At 44.0% G+C, this 15,993-nt stretch overlaps 4 protein-coding genes, 1 long non-coding RNA gene and 1 pseudogene across 5 annotated transcripts; 4 read left to right on the forward strand and 2 right to left on the reverse strand.

Annotated features, from left to right (window-relative positions):
• Positions 1-61: 61 nt before the first annotated feature.
• Positions 62-2,784, reverse strand: LOC116202420 (protein CONSERVED ONLY IN THE GREEN LINEAGE 160, chloroplastic). Its single transcript, XM_031533965.1, has 10 exons — positions 2,332-2,784; positions 2,028-2,077; positions 1,860-1,938; positions 1,673-1,768; positions 1,452-1,532; positions 1,267-1,358; positions 1,019-1,111; positions 780-848; positions 492-689; positions 62-321 (listed from the first exon to the last, which is right to left on the reverse strand). The coding sequence occupies exons 1-9, from the start codon at positions 2,644-2,646 to the stop codon at positions 551-553; spliced, it is 1,014 nt and encodes a 337-aa protein (XP_031389825.1). The 5' UTR covers positions 2,647-2,784; the 3' UTR covers positions 62-321; positions 492-550.
• Positions 2,671-4,603, forward strand: LOC116202421. Its single transcript, XR_004156073.1, has 3 exons — positions 2,671-2,808; positions 2,931-3,526; positions 3,746-4,603. It is a non-coding gene; the product is annotated as an uncharacterized LOC116202421 (long non-coding RNA).
• An 821-nt stretch (positions 4,604-5,424) lies between these two features.
• On the forward strand, positions 5,425-7,646 carry LOC116205890 (14-3-3-like protein D). The gene is made up of 7 exons (XM_031538583.1): positions 5,425-5,695; positions 6,022-6,328; positions 6,413-6,500; positions 6,718-6,827; positions 6,913-7,061; positions 7,178-7,233; positions 7,322-7,646. Exons 1-7 carry the CDS (start codon positions 5,626-5,628, stop codon positions 7,322-7,324), a joined length of 783 nt encoding a protein of 260 aa, XP_031394443.1. The 5' UTR covers positions 5,425-5,625; the 3' UTR covers positions 7,325-7,646.
• Positions 7,647-8,182: 536 nt separating this feature from the next.
• Positions 8,183-8,590, forward strand: LOC116204357. The gene has a single exon (XM_031536442.1). It carries the CDS (start codon positions 8,183-8,185, stop codon positions 8,588-8,590), a length of 408 nt encoding a protein of 135 aa, XP_031392302.1.
• A 1,230-nt stretch (positions 8,591-9,820) lies between these two features.
• On the forward strand, positions 9,821-11,559 carry LOC116203166 (senescence-specific cysteine protease SAG39-like). The gene is made up of 2 exons (XM_031534831.1): positions 9,821-10,447; positions 10,853-11,559. Exons 1-2 carry the CDS (start codon positions 10,009-10,011, stop codon positions 11,440-11,442), a joined length of 1,029 nt encoding a protein of 342 aa, XP_031390691.1. The 5' UTR covers positions 9,821-10,008; the 3' UTR covers positions 11,443-11,559.
• Positions 11,560-11,569: 10 nt separating this feature from the next.
• LOC116204359 lies at positions 11,570-15,808 on the reverse strand (annotated as a pseudogene).
• Positions 15,809-15,993: the final 185 nt, after the last annotated feature.

Below are 15,993 nucleotides of genomic sequence, written 5' to 3' on the forward strand. Positions count from 1 at the left end.
GTGTTGTACTGGACATTCGGTGGAAAGCTTATTATCGATTCAATGAAAGCTTATAAATTTCTCAATGATGGGAGTTTATCCTGAGGAGAATTACAAATTTGTTACAAAGTACAGGAGCCAACACTTTTGAATTCTGCATTCTCTGATTTCAGTTCAATATTACAATTTCGGTCAATTTGGAGATATAGCTGTTTATTTACTCTCTGTTGTCCTGCCCTTATCAATGGAAAAGGGGAAAAGACATTGACAAAGCAGCACAAAGCATCCTATTCAGTCGTGCGCCTTCATGTTGTGCTGGTTCGTCGGAAGCAGCTTTGTCGTCTAAAATTCCATGCGTTACGCAAGAAGCAAACTGAGTTAGAATTTTGAAATCGGGAGAAAAAAATGTGATATGGTAGATGCTGTGTTTGTCACTTCGTCACAAGAAAATTTCAACATTAACGAAGCCAAATGGGGTCAATATATATGACTTCAACGGAGTCAACTATTACCTCTATGAGATGCAAAGGAGACCAATGCTATTTTCTTCTATAAAGGGAGAGTGGTTATATCAAGCCTGATTCTTTGTGTCGATGGTAGAAACTGCATCCTCAATAGCTTGAAGAAAAGTGGCGATTTTGTAGGTGAAAAACCCGACAAGCATCGGTATCAACTCTAGCTGCATCATTCCATACTCTGGAACAAGGATTCTGTACCCATGAACAACAAACCACTTTTTACTCAGAATCCATAGCACTTGCAATGACCTGTAATAATTTTGAGACTCTACTAGCACTTACGCATTCCATCGATTATAGATCATGACTAGCACGAACGGAACCAAAAGCCTCGGCTGCCCAATTGCGCCCCTGCGAGCATTCAACATTTACTTCATTGAAGATGAATAAAGCTCAAGTGCTTGGGTATAAACAAAATGCGTTTATAAAATACTCATCCATCAAGTTTCATGAAAATCCTCACTGAAGTGCGGGGTAAAAAAACAAGAATAAAAGGAGAAGCTGAATAATATTCTGCTCACTTCATCAGCCCTTTAGCTCCATCCGCCATGGAATCAACAGTGTTCCCGAGCATTCTCATGTAGATCAAGGAACCGATTAAACCGGCACCAAAGCTGACAGAAGAAATGGCGAAAACATATTAATGATGGCTTATACAGGTAATATAATACAAGTTACCAATGGTAGTATTAAAATTTTACCGCCGAGCACTAATAAAGTAAGATCCAGCATATACATGCATTTATATATCAGAAATTTTTTGTCTCACCTAGCGGCTATTTCAGGTGTATAAGAAACATAAACTGAGACAAGACCAACACCACCGATACCGAGAGTAAGAATCTGCAGTTTCTTCTTCAACTGAAAAAGCAAAACAAGGAACACATTTATTGAGTTCAGGTATAGAGGAAAATCCAAAATCGATAAGGTGTATGGATACTCTGTTATACCAACCTTGAAGTACTGCTCCCTAGACTGAGCAGCCAGTACCTCAGGGTCACCTCGAGGCTGCCTCGCTTCTCGAAACATCACATCCTATATTAAAGAAAGAATTATGTATTAATGTATGCAGAAATTCAAATGGAAGAGCCCTGGACCAGATGTAACAAACAATGGACATGAAGCTCGAAAATTTCAATTAATTGGTCTGCCCATTTCATGATAATGTGGCTTACACTGCCTCCAGTAGCAGCTTTGGTCGCTCTATCCCACTTTTCTTGCTCACGTCGTGTTGGCACCAGCCTCCATCTCGGTGATGCAGTGCCATTGCTCTGATGATGGTTTCATGATTGCAGTGAGAAAGAAGTTACTGCCATATCATTTTCTGAAATTGGTTTCTCGATAAGAATACATTCATCTCACTTGAGTCAGCGTTTCAACAGGCTCCTCTGCAACGGCCTTTGAAGGTTTCATGAGCTCCTTGCTCAGATCAACATCCAAGCTACAGTAAGCCCCCAACATGAAATTCGTCAGCTTAGTCCAGAAAAGATACTACATCGGAAAAATAACGAATTCGAGGCAGATGCAGACCTGTCGAGCGACATGACCCGGTTCAAGCTTAGAAATCCTGAGGATTCTTCCTGTACGAGCAAAGGCAAAGAGATAAGACCACCAGAGATACTCTACCAAATAACAGCAGGTGCCCACTAAAAAGAAAACCTTCCTACATCAAATGTTTACCAAATTCCATCGTCGTACTGTCAGGATAACAACAATTAACGAACTTCCCGATGTCTAGTATGAAAATATCACAGATTCTTCCTCCAATTGTCACAGATTTGATGAGACAAATCAAGTAGATAATTCCTTTTCAATTGGGATAGAGGGAAGGGACCTTAACAGGGGAAGTGGGTTCGATATCGCCATCAGGGTCCTCAATCATGCGTTTGAACCGACCCACAAAGTCTTTGTTCCAGATGAAGTCGTCCGAGCTGAGGGGGTCGGCCTCCTCGCCGCCCCAGTACTTCCGGAGCTTAGAGGTCGTCGGGGGGCCGCCGTATTCGCCCGGAGCCACCCCGGTGGACCACTTCATCGGCTTCTTCTTGGGCAATAAAATCTTGGTCGGCCTCTGGCCCGCCGGTAGCTCCGGGGAGTCCGGGGAGGCCGGCGTCGTCGCGGAGATCACCAAGATGTAGCTCAGAACGGCCATCTCTCGACTCCGGCGGGTGGTGAGAGCTACAACCGGAGCGTGACGGGCAACTTTCCGGTGCTGCCACCGACCGTGGGGAAGGGAAAATATCAGACGTTGGAGCTTGTCGACGCTCCCGTCTTGTGCGCTTGTTAATGCGCCACAGATGCCCCCACTACTCCGGTCAGTAAAGTGTTGGTCAAATTACAAATTAGTCCCTAAACTATCTGGATGATGCAATTTTGACCCTTATTTTGCATGTACTCTTTAACGAACCGGCACTTACACTTACATCAACATCGCAGTACGAAAAACCGCCCTCTGTGTTCTCTGCCGACTGATATGGATCAAGGCAAGAAAGCGAGCACCTGAATTATCCGAAGAAGAAGAAGAGGTGAACATTTCGAGATTCGATAACTGATCCCGATTGCCGCCACCATGAAAGGCCCCTTACAGCAACGATGGTTGCGATCATGGACAAAACGGCCACGAATGCAGGACCTCTTCTTCATCTCCACTCGCTCAAGGATTGAATGAATTAAGTAGACAAGCCCTCACGTCGTGATTTCTAGAGTGTGGACTCTCTTGCAGAATCCGAATCAGTTGAAGAGAACGATGGATCCGGAAACACCCGTTCCCTAAAGCACCGGAATTCATCACCGTTGGCAGCAGCAGCAATTTAATGCCATATTGAATTATTCAAATTTTCCGTAACCTATTTAGTGCCAAACCGCATCGTACATCAATGTAGCGAAAATGCCTGTCTTACATGGCAAGTCTAGTGAGTGTCCGTTGAAACACCTAAGTCGGTTTGGGAAAGTGTGTCACGCAAACAATGTCCCCTCGGTCGAGATGAAGATGAGGATTTCCCCGTGACACTCGAAGATGAAGCAGCCTTGTGGTAATCACAAGCTTACTACAATATTTTCATGGTCTTTTATTGAGGGCATGCTATCTCACCCATTGATTGCGATGAGCATATTCTATTTGTTCGAACGGGTGAAAAATTATTTTGTATCTGACTGCTTGTTTGTTTGATCTCATTGATCGTTTTGATGTTGTGGTACTCAAACCCGATTTGCATTGTATTGTCTATCAGTCCTAACAACTTTCTGTGCAGGTACGATCTCAACATCGAACCTTACCCTTTGCTCACCTTGGAGGAGATCAAGTTAGCCTTCGTGCAGGCTTACCAAAATGTCGGCCCCGTCGACTAATTAAGATCAGAGCTTACGACCCTGACTCAGGGGGCTGATGAGCCTGTGCGTTCCTACTTACTGAGGATTCAGAGGATCATCAAGATGTGGCCCGAATTTCACGGGCTTCCAGATAGACTTCTCAAGGTTCATCGATGGGCGCAGAGAAAGACTTCAGGGAGTGGATAGGCCCGCAGAATCCCGACTCCCTTACGAAGCCCTGAGGCTTGCATTCTAATACGAGCAGGTGAAGGGTGTGGTGTACGCTGCTAAGGTCGAGCTGAAGTGCGGGTTTTGTGGGGAGCCACACGAGGAAATCGAGGGGTGTGAGGTAAGGGAGAGGAGGAGAGTTGCGGTTGCAGGTCAAGGAGGAGGGGGAAAATTTGGAGATCGAGAGGCTTTCGGGTTCTGCTAGCGGTGAGGACGGGACGTGAGGAAGAGGAGCCTGTGGCATTGGCGATCGATGTTGGAGATATCAGTGCTGGAAGAAGAGGCTTGACAGGAACTCAAGCAATCTGACCATCCATCCAAGCCCGTTTCCATTCTTTCGTGCCCAATATTGTCTATGATCCTGTCTTTGAATAAGTTAATGATGTCGATGCATCCTGCGATCGCAGTTAGGAACCTCCATGTTTATGGTTGTGTAAGTGCTCAACTTCTTGGTTCAATTTTCGGCTCTTGAGCTTCCCAATAAGTGGCTCCTAAGCTTTCTTATAACCAAAAGAAAAGAAAAAAATCAATAATACAATCCGATGGTTTTGACTTTGAATTTGAGAACTAAATTTGGAAATAAATATTGATGGATGCAAATTATATATCTAACTAGAAAATTTCAATCAAGAGAGGGAATAGCATAATGGTGTACCTTTCGCCTGATAATCAAGAGGTCTCATGTTCGATATTCAGTGGGACTACCCGTGCTATTTTATTAGATATTTATAATTTATATTTCACTGTACTAAGTTCATGAGCCTCCTTTGTAACCGAAAAAATTAGAAAATTTCAATCCGACAAATTGATGAGTATATGATATTAGTTTTTATATCACACTTCCCAAATTATAAGTATAATGTATTCATTAGAAGAAAAATAATCATATTTCCGATTCCAAATTACAATTGGCCAAACAAATCATTAGTTCCAATAGCTTTTGGAAAAAGTCTGCACTTTCAATTTTCCGAAGAAAAAAAATCCATAAATCTCCTTTTTGAAAAGGAACAAATAATTTTGATATTTCACAAAATCAACTTAATATTTACTTATAATATCGTCGATAATCAAATAAATTGAATCGGGCATTCTAAGGAACATCAATGTGTTATGGCCCTGTCTCTCTCTATGCTTTCCCCAATCTTATACCATGTAAAATACCATGTCCCGGGGAAAAAACTTACACAACGAAATTTAAAAGGAAGAAAAAAAAAACACCAAACACGGTTAAAACAAGAAGTCACCAGTTACCTTTTTACCAAGAGAAAAAGCAACTAATTAACTACTGAAAAAGAACGACTTTTCATAGTATTTAACTGAGCGACACGTGGCGGGCCCCATCCAATAAGGGGCGAAGTCATTTTAGTTTTGGGGTCCCCACTCTAATTATGATGACATCCCACTCCCTCGACCAATTACCGCTTACCCGTTGAATTGAAAGGGAAGGTAAAGGGATAGCTGCCGCAGCCGGGGAGAGAGAGAGAGAGAGAGACTCCGATCGACCGGAATCCGAACTCCGACCTCAGCTCACCGATAATCCGATCACCTCGATCTGCGCCGAAGCTCCCGAAGCTAGTACTCTGAAGATCCGGCTATGGCTTCCTCCTCCCGCGAAGGCCTCGTCTACGTCGCCAAGCTCGCCGAGCAGGCCGAGCGCTACGACGGTCTGTTAACTCACTTCTCCTTTGCCTCCGTTCTGCTCTGCCCTGCTCTCTACTGTATGATCGTAATTGAATCTCATCTGAGCTCATGGCGACTGAGAATTTGATGTCCATGGCGACTTGAGTCGACTTGCTCGGACTTTGCGGTCGGAGAGCTCAATTCTGCTTTAGATAATTGTAAATTCTGCTATGACTGATTTCAGAAGAGGAATGGAAGTTCGGCGGGGAAATTGATTACGAGCCGGCAAAGTTGTGATTCCGGAGGTTTGACTTATGTCTCGTCCGGGAATTGCTCGGCCTGATTGATTCCTGTTTTGGTTTGTTATCAGAGATGGTGGAGGCGATGAAGAGTGTCGCACAGCTAAATGTGGAGCTGACGGTCGAGGAGAGAAACCTGCTCTCGGTCGGGTACAAGAATGTCGTCGGTGCTCGGAGAGCGTCGTGGAGGATCCTTTCTTCCATAGAGCAGAAGGAAGAAACGAGAGGGAATGAAGTCAATGTGAAGCGGATAAATGAGTATCGGCAGAAGGTCGAGTTGGAACTCTCGACCATCTGCAGTGACATCATGGTCGTGCTCGATCAGCATCTCATTCCGTCAGCGTCAACCGGCGAATCGAAAGTTTTCTTCTACAAGATGTGCGGCACTCATCTGTGACTGATTTAGAGATGTCCTTCGCTGTTTGACGTGATCTGATGATTGGAGATGTTTGTTACTTTCAGGAAGGGAGATTACTATAGATATCTTGCTGAATTCAAGAGCGGTGATGCTAAGAAAGAGGCTGCTGATCACTCGATGAAGGCATACGAGGCAAGTGGCTAGTTAGCCCTTCCATTTCCTTACTTCGAGATGTCATGCACCTTATAATCCAGGAGTGGTTTCTTGTCCCAATATCATTACCATCAAGACCGAGAAGCGTTTGTGTTTTTGCCTCTTTCTCGGATATCACTGTTTTCATTTTGGGGTTTAAACATCATGCTGTATCTATTCTTCACTCTCTCCTAATTTTGGTCTTCACCTGTTGCAGTCAGCTACGAGTATAGCAGAAGCCGATTTGCCTCCGACGCACCCCATCAGATTGGGATTGGCCTTGAACTTTTCAGTATTCTACTATGAGATCATGAACTCAGCTGAAAGGTTTGTACGATACTATACTTGCTTCAGCCCGAGTTGTTTTGCCTCTAGTTATAGTGCTCAAGCTGGATGTATGTATCTTCCCCAGGGCTTGCCACCTCGCAAAGCAGGCGTTCGACGAAGCTATTTCAGAACTCGACACCCTGAATGAGGAGTCGTACAAGGACAGCACCTTAATCATGCAACTCCTCAGGGACAACCTCACCCTATGGACCTCTGACATCCCTGAGGAAGGAGGTGATGATTATAGTCATATTTGAGGATTAAGATCATATAATTTCGCTATAATTACTGATATTTCCTTTTTTGAGGATTTCATTTCTCATTAAAAATGCTTTTTCTGACTATGGCAGACGATTCCATTAAGGCAAACACCGGAGTCAAAGTCGGTGGCATTGAGGAAGCAGAGGTAAGTTACTCGTTTCAGTTGAAGTGCCATTAATGCGTGATTTCTTGTTACCTACGTACTCATTGTGTTGTGCCATCCTTCTCTGCAGTGAAAGAGATGCAGATTATCTCCCACCGCTTTTGATTTGACAATCTGAGGAGACATGAGCTTATTTATTTTTCCGTGGATTTGTTGTATTTTCAGTGTCATAGATGGTCGTGATTTTGTTTGGCATTGGTGGTTGGATGTGCTTGCAGTGGATGTGCTGTAGAATATCAATGTGTTTTCCTTGGTTTGTTGAAGATATTGAACTCCAGATCGATAGTTGTATTAGTTTGGTTTTCCTATCAGTTATCGAGTTGTGAGCTACTGATTCTTTTCGATTTTCATGTTCGTTCCATATGGACTGAAACTAATTATGTTACCGAGGTTAACATGTTCTCAGTTTCTCGGAAATGCTCGATGGACCAACAATGAGTAAGATCTTACCGTCCCGTTATGCTTCCCTGTTTCCAAGTAAACTGAGTCTGAATCCATTTGATGACATTACTCTCACATAAACATCGTACTGGCTGATTAATGTTAAATTAAGGCCAACCGAACATGAGTCATAATGTTTAATTTTTCGCTCATTAGTATGTATGCGATCATCAGCTTCTGATGTGAATTATATTCTTGTATCGTCTTCCATCTGTTGATATCGATCTTTTATGAGAAAATTAATCATGAAAGGTCAGAAACTCCATGACAAACCTGGAAGGGAGTGAGATACAAAGCAAAAAATGGCGAGTAACTCGATGAAGGTTTCATTGGTTTTCACTGCCAATGTTGTCCTTCATCCCCATCCCACCTCGTTCCCGAACTTGTATATAATCACCGTTGTCTTCATCAGCTCAATTCACTCGGATATATAGCGTGCTTTCTTTCATCGAATAACATAAACAAGGGGTATCGAATTCAACGCTCATCAATGGCAGAGAAGGAAGGAGGAATCATGAAGAAGGGCCACGATGAAGGCATGAAGATGGCGATCTCCCTTCTGCAGAAGTTTGAGCTCCCGCAGGGGCTCCTCCCGCTGGCAAATGTGGTGGAGGTCGGGTATGTGGAAGGGACGGGCTACATGTGGATAATGCAGCAGAAGAAGGTGGAACACGAGTTCAAGATGATAAGCAAGCTCGTGAGCTACGACGTGGAGATCTACGGCCACATTGAGAAGGGCAAGATCCGGAAGCTGAAGGGTGTCAAGGCTAAGGAGCTGATGCTGTGGCCACCTGTGAGCGAGATCACCGCCGACCCTGTCTCAGGCAAGGTCCACTTCAAGAGCCTCGCCGGCATCACCAAGAGCTTTCCGACCGAGGCCTTTGCTTCCGGCCAGTGAAAGTCAAACTGGCATTCCACATATTGAACTTTAATATACCAATTTAAACTGGGAGAGTTTTGCTTTCCCTCTTTGGATGGTGGTTGAAGTTGAATAAGGAATCGAACTTTGATTAGTTTGATGTGTTTTTATATGGTTGATCTTACGAATATAGATTTCGAATTTCAGATGCAAAAGTGTTTTTACTTTAGAAGCGGAAACTCTAGTATCAATGGAATGATGATTCGCGAGATTAACGTATGACAGAATTTGTTATCCCTAACTTGAGATGGCGACTCGTTGGAACAATAAGGCGACTCGGTAACATCCTGTCGACATCGACTGCAAGCCTTTGAAAGACAAAAGGCGGCAAAAGAACTCAGCTGGCCAAATGTACCGTTGCTATCTAGGAAGGAGAACCCAATATATGACTGAAGGTACTCCTTTCGCGGTGCGGTGTTATACGTTCCTGCCCGAGCGACATTGGGATAGTACTGCGGCTACTGCTGTGTAGAAGTAAAAGATCCTGAATCCAAAATTCGTTCAATGCAGAAATCCTTTCCAAATTATCTCGGGAACCTCCGGGCATGGTGATGTTGTAATTTGCTCCGTATTTGGAAAAGATCGAAGATGTGTTTAAAACCAGTTATCCTTCAAGAGTTCATGAGAAATCTAATCAAGACAACATGTGAAAATGAAAGAACATAAATGAAAGCATCTGACGGAATGTTTGCATTATGTCCCAGGTTTGATCCTCTGCCATCCCATTCAACATGACAGAGATCCTGATTAACCGACTTTATGGACTTGTTAGATATTCATGGGTCAAGAGATAGGTCCGATCAGTGTTCCTCCTCAACCAGTAAAGCCAAAGGGAAGAAAGAAAGAAACGTCCATGTCAAAACTACCTCTGAGGAACGTACGAAGGAAAGATCCAATCAATGGTCTCTCTTTTAGAGTAGCAAATAATTCTTCACGTGAATGTCTTGATCGAAAAGCACACTCATACTGGACATAAGAGGTTGGCCGAGATGGTTAAAAGAGTTTGCTCCCTTTCTTGAGGTCTCAGTTCAAATCTTGTTGGAAGATTGTGAATAATAAATTCTCATATAAATATGCTAATGATCTCAACGTAGATGACTTGCTTGGACGGTTCAGAAAGAGAACTAGACTAGGTTTAAGCTCGGGAAACGTACGGGATATTGCACCCGAAAAGAGAAACGTTCTATGGACTCTTCCCTCTGTCTCACCTACTAAGACATCCCTATCACAAACATTTATGTTTCCTCCGGCACGTACAACGACTTAATCAGATCACATATGCAGTCTCTTGGCTATAAATTTGTGGACCAAAATCGAAGCCCATGTGTGTTTTCTAATTTTCATATGCAATCCATCAGGCAGTCTCTCTCTTTCCATTTTAAGCTAATTACCTAGCAATGGGACCCGCGAACCGGCTAGTTCTCTTGGCTGTGATCATCCTCGCACTGGGAGCTCATCCTTCCCAGGCCACATCCCGTGCGCTCCTCGATGCATCCATGCACGAGAGGCATGAGCAGTGGATGGCCCAGTATGGTCGCACCTACAGCGACAATGCTGAGAAGGAGAGGCGGTTTCAGATATTCAAGGAGAATGTGGTCCGCATCGAGTCCTTTAATGCTATCGGGGATAAGCCTTACGAGCTGAGCATCAACAGGTTCACGGATCTCACCAATGAGGAGTTCAGGGCCATGCATAATGGGCTTAAGGTGCCTGATGTCATCGGGGCCACCCTGGGAAGTACCCCTTTTGAGTACGGTAATGTGACTTCCGTGCCTTCTTCCGTCGATTGGAGGGAGAAAGGAGCTGTAACTCCCATCAAGAACCAAGAAGAATGTGGTAAGCTGTAATTAATTCCTAATGAACTCTTACATATATGGATTCAAGTTGTCTTAACCCGTTACGCGTTCCGTGTTCATTGTACTTGGTTTCATGAGTTTCAAAAATCCGTCTCTATTGTGAAAAATTCTGTCTCAAAATTGAAACAGACTCATTCCATGTCAAATTTCCTTCTATATAAAACAGATTCCCATGGATCTGTGCAGTATTAACAGATTCATTATAAGCTACCTTGACAGTCCCTCATTTTTCTTTATTCCAAGACGGGAAATTCGAAAAATCCTCCGTAATCCAGTATTTCCTTTAATCCAGTTCCGCCGTTTTCCGTTTCTGTCACCGATTTGTATGGCAAGATCTTGGCAAGTTCTAACTGAATACCAGCATTACTTTGATGAAAAACTTTAGGATGCTGTTGGGCATTCTCTGTCGTGGGTGCCGTGGAAGGAATCCATGCAATAACGACCGGCAAGCTGGTTTCCCTGTCCGAGCAAGAGCTGGTCGACTGCGATGTCGGCAGCGAGAACCAGGGCTGCAACGGTGGCTGGATGGACTCAAGCTTCGAGTTTGTGGTGCAGCACGGCCTGACCTCTGAGGCCAACTACCCCTACGCGGCTGCTGACGAGATGTGCAATGTCAAGGAAGAGTCTGAGCCTGTGGCAAGGATAAGCGGCTACAAGGACGTGCCTGCCAATGATGAGGAGGCTCTCATGAAGGCTGTCTCTTTCCAGCCTGTCTCTGTTGCCATCGACGCTAGTGGGTTCGAGTTTCAGTTCTATAAGGGCGGCATATTCAAAGGGCCCTGCGGAACGGTGATGGACCATGCTGTTCTTGTGGTCGGATATGGGACAACTGAGGATGGGGTCAAGTATTGGCTGGTGAAGAACTCGTGGGGCACTGAGTGGGGCGAGCACGGTTATATACGGATGCAGAGGCTCGTCAAAGCCAAGGAAGGTCTCTGCGGCATCGCAATGAAGGCTTCCTATCCCACAGCTTAATATGAGTATGTCCCTATTGATGATGTTATGATCTAAATTACTCCAGTATATTGTGCGTCTCAATAGAAATCAATACTGTAAACACCAAACACATCTATAGATGAATATTTACTTTCACTTTCGCTACTTAAAAGTCTTTGAATCACGATAAGTCGGTACCTCATCACAAAATCCATAAGGGTAGGCCCAAAGCTCTGCTTTACACGAGTTGGGGGGTTGTAGCACCCAACTCACTAGTGAAAAACATATTATTGCGCAAAATTCTAGCTCATAAGAGGTTCACAGTGGCTTGTCCTTCATACAGCACAATCCTAGAGATACAAAGAGAATGGCACTACTAGAAGGAGACAATTGGGTCAAGCCTCTCGAATAGATTTCACTGGGTCGACTCTACTGCATCTACTTGCTGCGCACTTCATCGCATTTACTGCTTCAGTTGCTTGCCTGTCTCAGCTCGGTCGAACGAAATCTGTCTCTGGGGGCACCGAGATATCCACGGTAGGCCTCAGCTGGGAGCACACTTCAATGGCCTTGTGGACTGGGTCTGAGAGGAAGTTGCTGATGAGGTCTTGGCTAATTGGAGTGCCATTATCAACTGCCACCAGGGCCTGTTGGGTGAGGATGTAGTCGAACCGGGGAGCCCACTTCCTCGACCCAAGCCTAGCTGTCGTGGAGCAGTTGTCAACCATAAAGGAAACACCCCGAGCGTGCATGAAGGGGTTCAGGGAATCGACAGACTCGATCACGCTCTCATTGATAATCTCCGAGTAGGAGTGCCCTTTCTTCCTCAGGATCTCAATCTACAAGATAGAGATTATCACATAAGAACTCGAAAATTGCATAAAATCCAATACTCTACAATAGGAGCACGAATATCACAAACAAATGTCAGTAATTTCCAGGAAAGGAGACAAAAACCACAAACCTGGGCCATCATCAGTGCTACAAAGACACCAGCAGTAAAAGGGTATAAAGGGCCTAGGTGGCCTGCTGGTCTTCTTGATCGGACCCGCTCTCCGACTTTCCACATACGTGTCGGATCAATCTTACCCATTGGGAAAGCTGGGAGGCCCTCTTTTTCCTAAAAAGCAAACATGTCCAAGTTAGACAGATCACAACAAGGTCTAAATCTACAAGCTCCAGAGACATTTTAATATTTAAGACGCTAAAAAAGATTATTTAATCATAAAGAGAAATATTATCAACTCACATAGAATCAACGACCAGCTAAAACAACACTACGAATCTCGCTACCACTGGCTACATCTTCATAGCATTCATAGAGTATGTCCATGCAAGGGTAATACGATGCACTATATGCCTTCTGAAATTCTCTCTTGCCTTCCTCTGAAAGTGAATCATATACAGCCAACATACCCTGCAATAGAAGAATGATCACTTATAAGTATTAGTAGAAGAGGGGGAGAGAGACAGAAAAAGGGAGGAGAGAAAGATACAATCAAACCTTTGTCGAAATAGTCTTCGATATGACTCCTGTTATGCACTCAACGGTATTCATGTAAGCCCAATCTTCATCCATTCCGTTTTCAGTATACCTTCGAAACAAGGACTCAACAACACCATGGACTGCACCAAGCAAAATTCCTGAACCAACCGACAAAGTTCAAAATCAAAATTATGCATGCAGGGCAGAATAAAACAAGGAAATGAGGAAACATGCTGTGCAATATAATTCAGTACATTTTCCATCTATTTTGTTTGTTTCTTTGAAAAGATGAAAATTCACAAATGGAAGTAAAATGAATTCCCATGCTACCCCTTCTCCTTATTTTCCCCCCTTCCTAGAACATTTTATAATCCAAGATGCCTCATAATATGTTGGATTGCTCTTTAGAACATAAGTATGTTGACTTAAAAAGAAAGTTTATTATCTACATGCGCAGTAAAGTGCAATCGAACATCCTATTTCCCCGTTTTCCTCTTTCTCTAAAAGAGAAGAATATAGGAAAAATTCTCGAAGTCAAACGAGCCAACTCACCTCGTTCACCCAATATATCACTCTTGTACTCCTGCTCCAGAGTTGCGGCGAATGTGAATGGAGAACCAAGAGCAACCGACCACCCAAGGGCAACATCAGTGGCTCTTCCATCGACATCCTAGTCATGAGAACATTAGCTTCCTCAAAACATGAGACGAAGTTGCATCACAATTTGAAGGGTTAGATTTAGAGGATACGATGGTTCACCTGGTGCACAGCAAAACTGGAATTGATTCCGGCACCATTGATCTCCTTGCCTTGAACGTACAGTCTCCCTACGGAAGGACCCATCCCTTTGGGGCACACAGCAATGATACCAATGTTCTTGGGAAAGTCAAGTCCCATTGACTGCAGATGCCCCAAAAGAAACCCATGGGAGAGCCCGAGTATGCTGCTTGGCTTCATGTGAGAGAATACTTTCTCATAATTATCTGCCTGTCATACAACAATTCCAGGAGACGCGAACATATTAGGTCTATAAGGTAGGTTCACAAACTCGAGACAGTTGAAAAATAATGGGTTGCTCATAGAAAATGAACCAATTTAAGTAACAAACCTGTGCAGCATCAGAAAAAGAGCAAAACAAGATCACTTCCCGAAATAGTCTCCCAGATGTCACCCAGTGTCCCGTTCTCCTCAGTAAAACCTGCAGTGCGAGCCTCAGCAAACGACCTGGAGCCCTTCCTGAGTCCAATCTGTAAAAGCAATAGAAAAGGTAAAACAACAGAATCGGACATCATGAGCAGTCAAACCTTAAAAACAATGAAAAGAATAGCTTGCTGGTGAAAAAAACCAACCTTGACCACAATATCAGACTTTGCTTCAGCAAGAGAATCCCTCAAATTCTGAGCTTGAGCTGGCCCCTAGACACCCAACACAAGATTAACAAACAAAATCAGCAAAGAGTACATAAAAATGCCCGAAAAAAATATAGATACACAAGAAAAACAATGATAACTTTACGAAATTGAGAAGCTAAGCGTCTCCGTTAAAGCTTAACAAAGAACAAGAGTGCGAGAGCAATCAGTACCTGAGAACCCCAACCGATCACTCCAATCTGCTTGATACCCCTGAAAGCATTAGGCAACAGCGGGAACAAATCCCTCCCTCCTCTCACAATATACTACATTTCGAAGAACAACCAAAGAACCCGGTATAAGAATTATTACATATACTCACATTTCATATATATATATATATATATATATTCAGCAAAGTTCTAGCATAGATAGCAAAGATCGTCAACTTTAGTAGCATGAATCAATGAAGAAGACGGACGCAAAGAGCCCATTAGCATTTCATTCATAAAGTTGATGCTTGACGACAATATGACTCGTATATGTAGATATATGTGTAGGAAGAGGGAGAGAGATTACTTTATCGTGACCGGCGAGGTTGATCTTCTCCTTCTTGAACAGGGACGCCTCGAAGTCTAGCGTGGTCCCGGTTTTAACAGCTGGCGTCGACACTATGCGAGCTCCGAGAGCTGAGCCGACGCGGAAGCCGCCAGCATTTACGGCTACGAGGGCCTTCCAGGACCTCGAGGTGGACGGGACGAACCTTAAGCTGACCGTTTCGGGTCGCGGCCTTAAAGTCTTGGTGGAGGCCCCGCCAACCGAAATGCGAAATACGCCATAGGTGACCCTGAAACAGTGGAAGCGCGCACTAGTGACTCTGACAGAGAGCGAGAGAAAGGACGACGCATAGCTTAAGAAAGGACTTTCATACTTGGCCTTTTCTGCAGGGTTACGTGCGCTAGAATCCGTACTGTAGCAGAACAGATCCCTTTATGGGGTGGGTCACGTTCGAGTTCGAGATCGAGCTCGAGTTCTCCATCAGTTCACGAGGCATCCTCGGCATATTGACCGAAACTGAGACTTTTTCAGAGTTTCCAATGCCTGCGTAAGTTACTCCAGGAGCGCAAAATATTTCTAAAGTGTAAAATTTTTGGATAAAAAGAAAAAATTGCAACAATTTGATGCGTAAGGTTTCGAGCGTGTTTCAATCAAGGGCAGTTCGCCATTTCAGTCTAACACCGTCGACCCAATGCCAACTTTTCCGTTATTTGAATGGAAAGTGCTGACGTGTACTACCGATACTACGGGGCTCATCATGATTTATTTAGTGAGATCCATATAATTTTAAAAAAAGTAAAAAAAAAATCGAGATACAAAGAGAAGGGGCAGTGGGGGCCTTGATCCCAACGACCACCCCCCAATTAGGGTCGCCCTTACCCTAGAGGGTGTCGACGACCCCAATTAGGGGTAGTGGTCGGGATCCAAGCACCTACTAGTCGGAATCGAGAAAATCTCCCAAATTGGGAATTGTCCCAATTTCGGTGGGTGGGGACTCGATCTCAACCACCATTGCTCGATCCTCTTTGTCCCCTTGGTTTTTTTCTTATTTTCTAGAAAAAATTTATTCAAAAAAATATGCGGGTTCGACTTGACATGAGTCACGTTGGATAGGTACTGATACGCCATAAGCCATGTAAGCATCGAACCGACGACGTCGAACTGCCCTTGATTGAAACATTTTCAAAACTTTGTGCA

The sequence above is a fragment of the Punica granatum genome, chromosome 4, assembly GCF_007655135.1.
Source record: "Punica granatum isolate Tunisia-2019 chromosome 4, ASM765513v2, whole genome shotgun sequence".
Lineage (NCBI taxonomy): Eukaryota > Viridiplantae > Streptophyta > Magnoliopsida > Myrtales > Lythraceae > Punica > Punica granatum.

What these genes read in the sequence shown, in the direction of transcription:
- LOC116202420 (XM_031533965.1), bottom strand. Translation starts at nt 2,646, where the DNA reads ATGGCCGTTCTGAGCTACATCTTGGTGATCTCCGCGACGACGCCGGCC. An exon ending in CTGTTGAAACGCTGACTCAA is followed by an intron (nt 1,769 to 1,859) that starts GTGAGATGAATG and finishes AACCATCATCAG; the next exon opens with AGCAATGGCACTGCATCACC. An exon ending in CTAGGGAGCAGTACTTCAAG is followed by an intron (nt 1,359 to 1,451) that starts GTTGGTATAACA and finishes TTGCTTTTTCAG; the next exon opens with TTGAAGAAGAAACTGCAGAT.
- LOC116205890 (XM_031538583.1), top strand. Translation starts at nt 5,626, where the DNA reads ATGGCTTCCTCCTCCCGCGAAGGCCTCGTCTACGTCGCCAAGCTCGCC. An exon ending in GCAGGCCGAGCGCTACGACG is followed by an intron (nt 5,696 to 6,021) that starts GTCTGTTAACTC and finishes GTTTGTTATCAG; the next exon opens with AGATGGTGGAGGCGATGAAG. An exon ending in ACTCGATGAAGGCATACGAG is followed by an intron (nt 6,501 to 6,717) that starts GCAAGTGGCTAG and finishes CACCTGTTGCAG; the next exon opens with TCAGCTACGAGTATAGCAGA.
- LOC116204357 (XM_031536442.1), top strand. Translation starts at nt 8,183, where the DNA reads ATGGCAGAGAAGGAAGGAGGAATCATGAAGAAGGGCCACGATGAAGGC.
- LOC116203166 (XM_031534831.1), top strand. Translation starts at nt 10,009, where the DNA reads ATGGGACCCGCGAACCGGCTAGTTCTCTTGGCTGTGATCATCCTCGCA. An exon ending in CAAGAACCAAGAAGAATGTG is followed by an intron (nt 10,448 to 10,852) that starts GTAAGCTGTAAT and finishes GAAAAACTTTAG; the next exon opens with GATGCTGTTGGGCATTCTCT.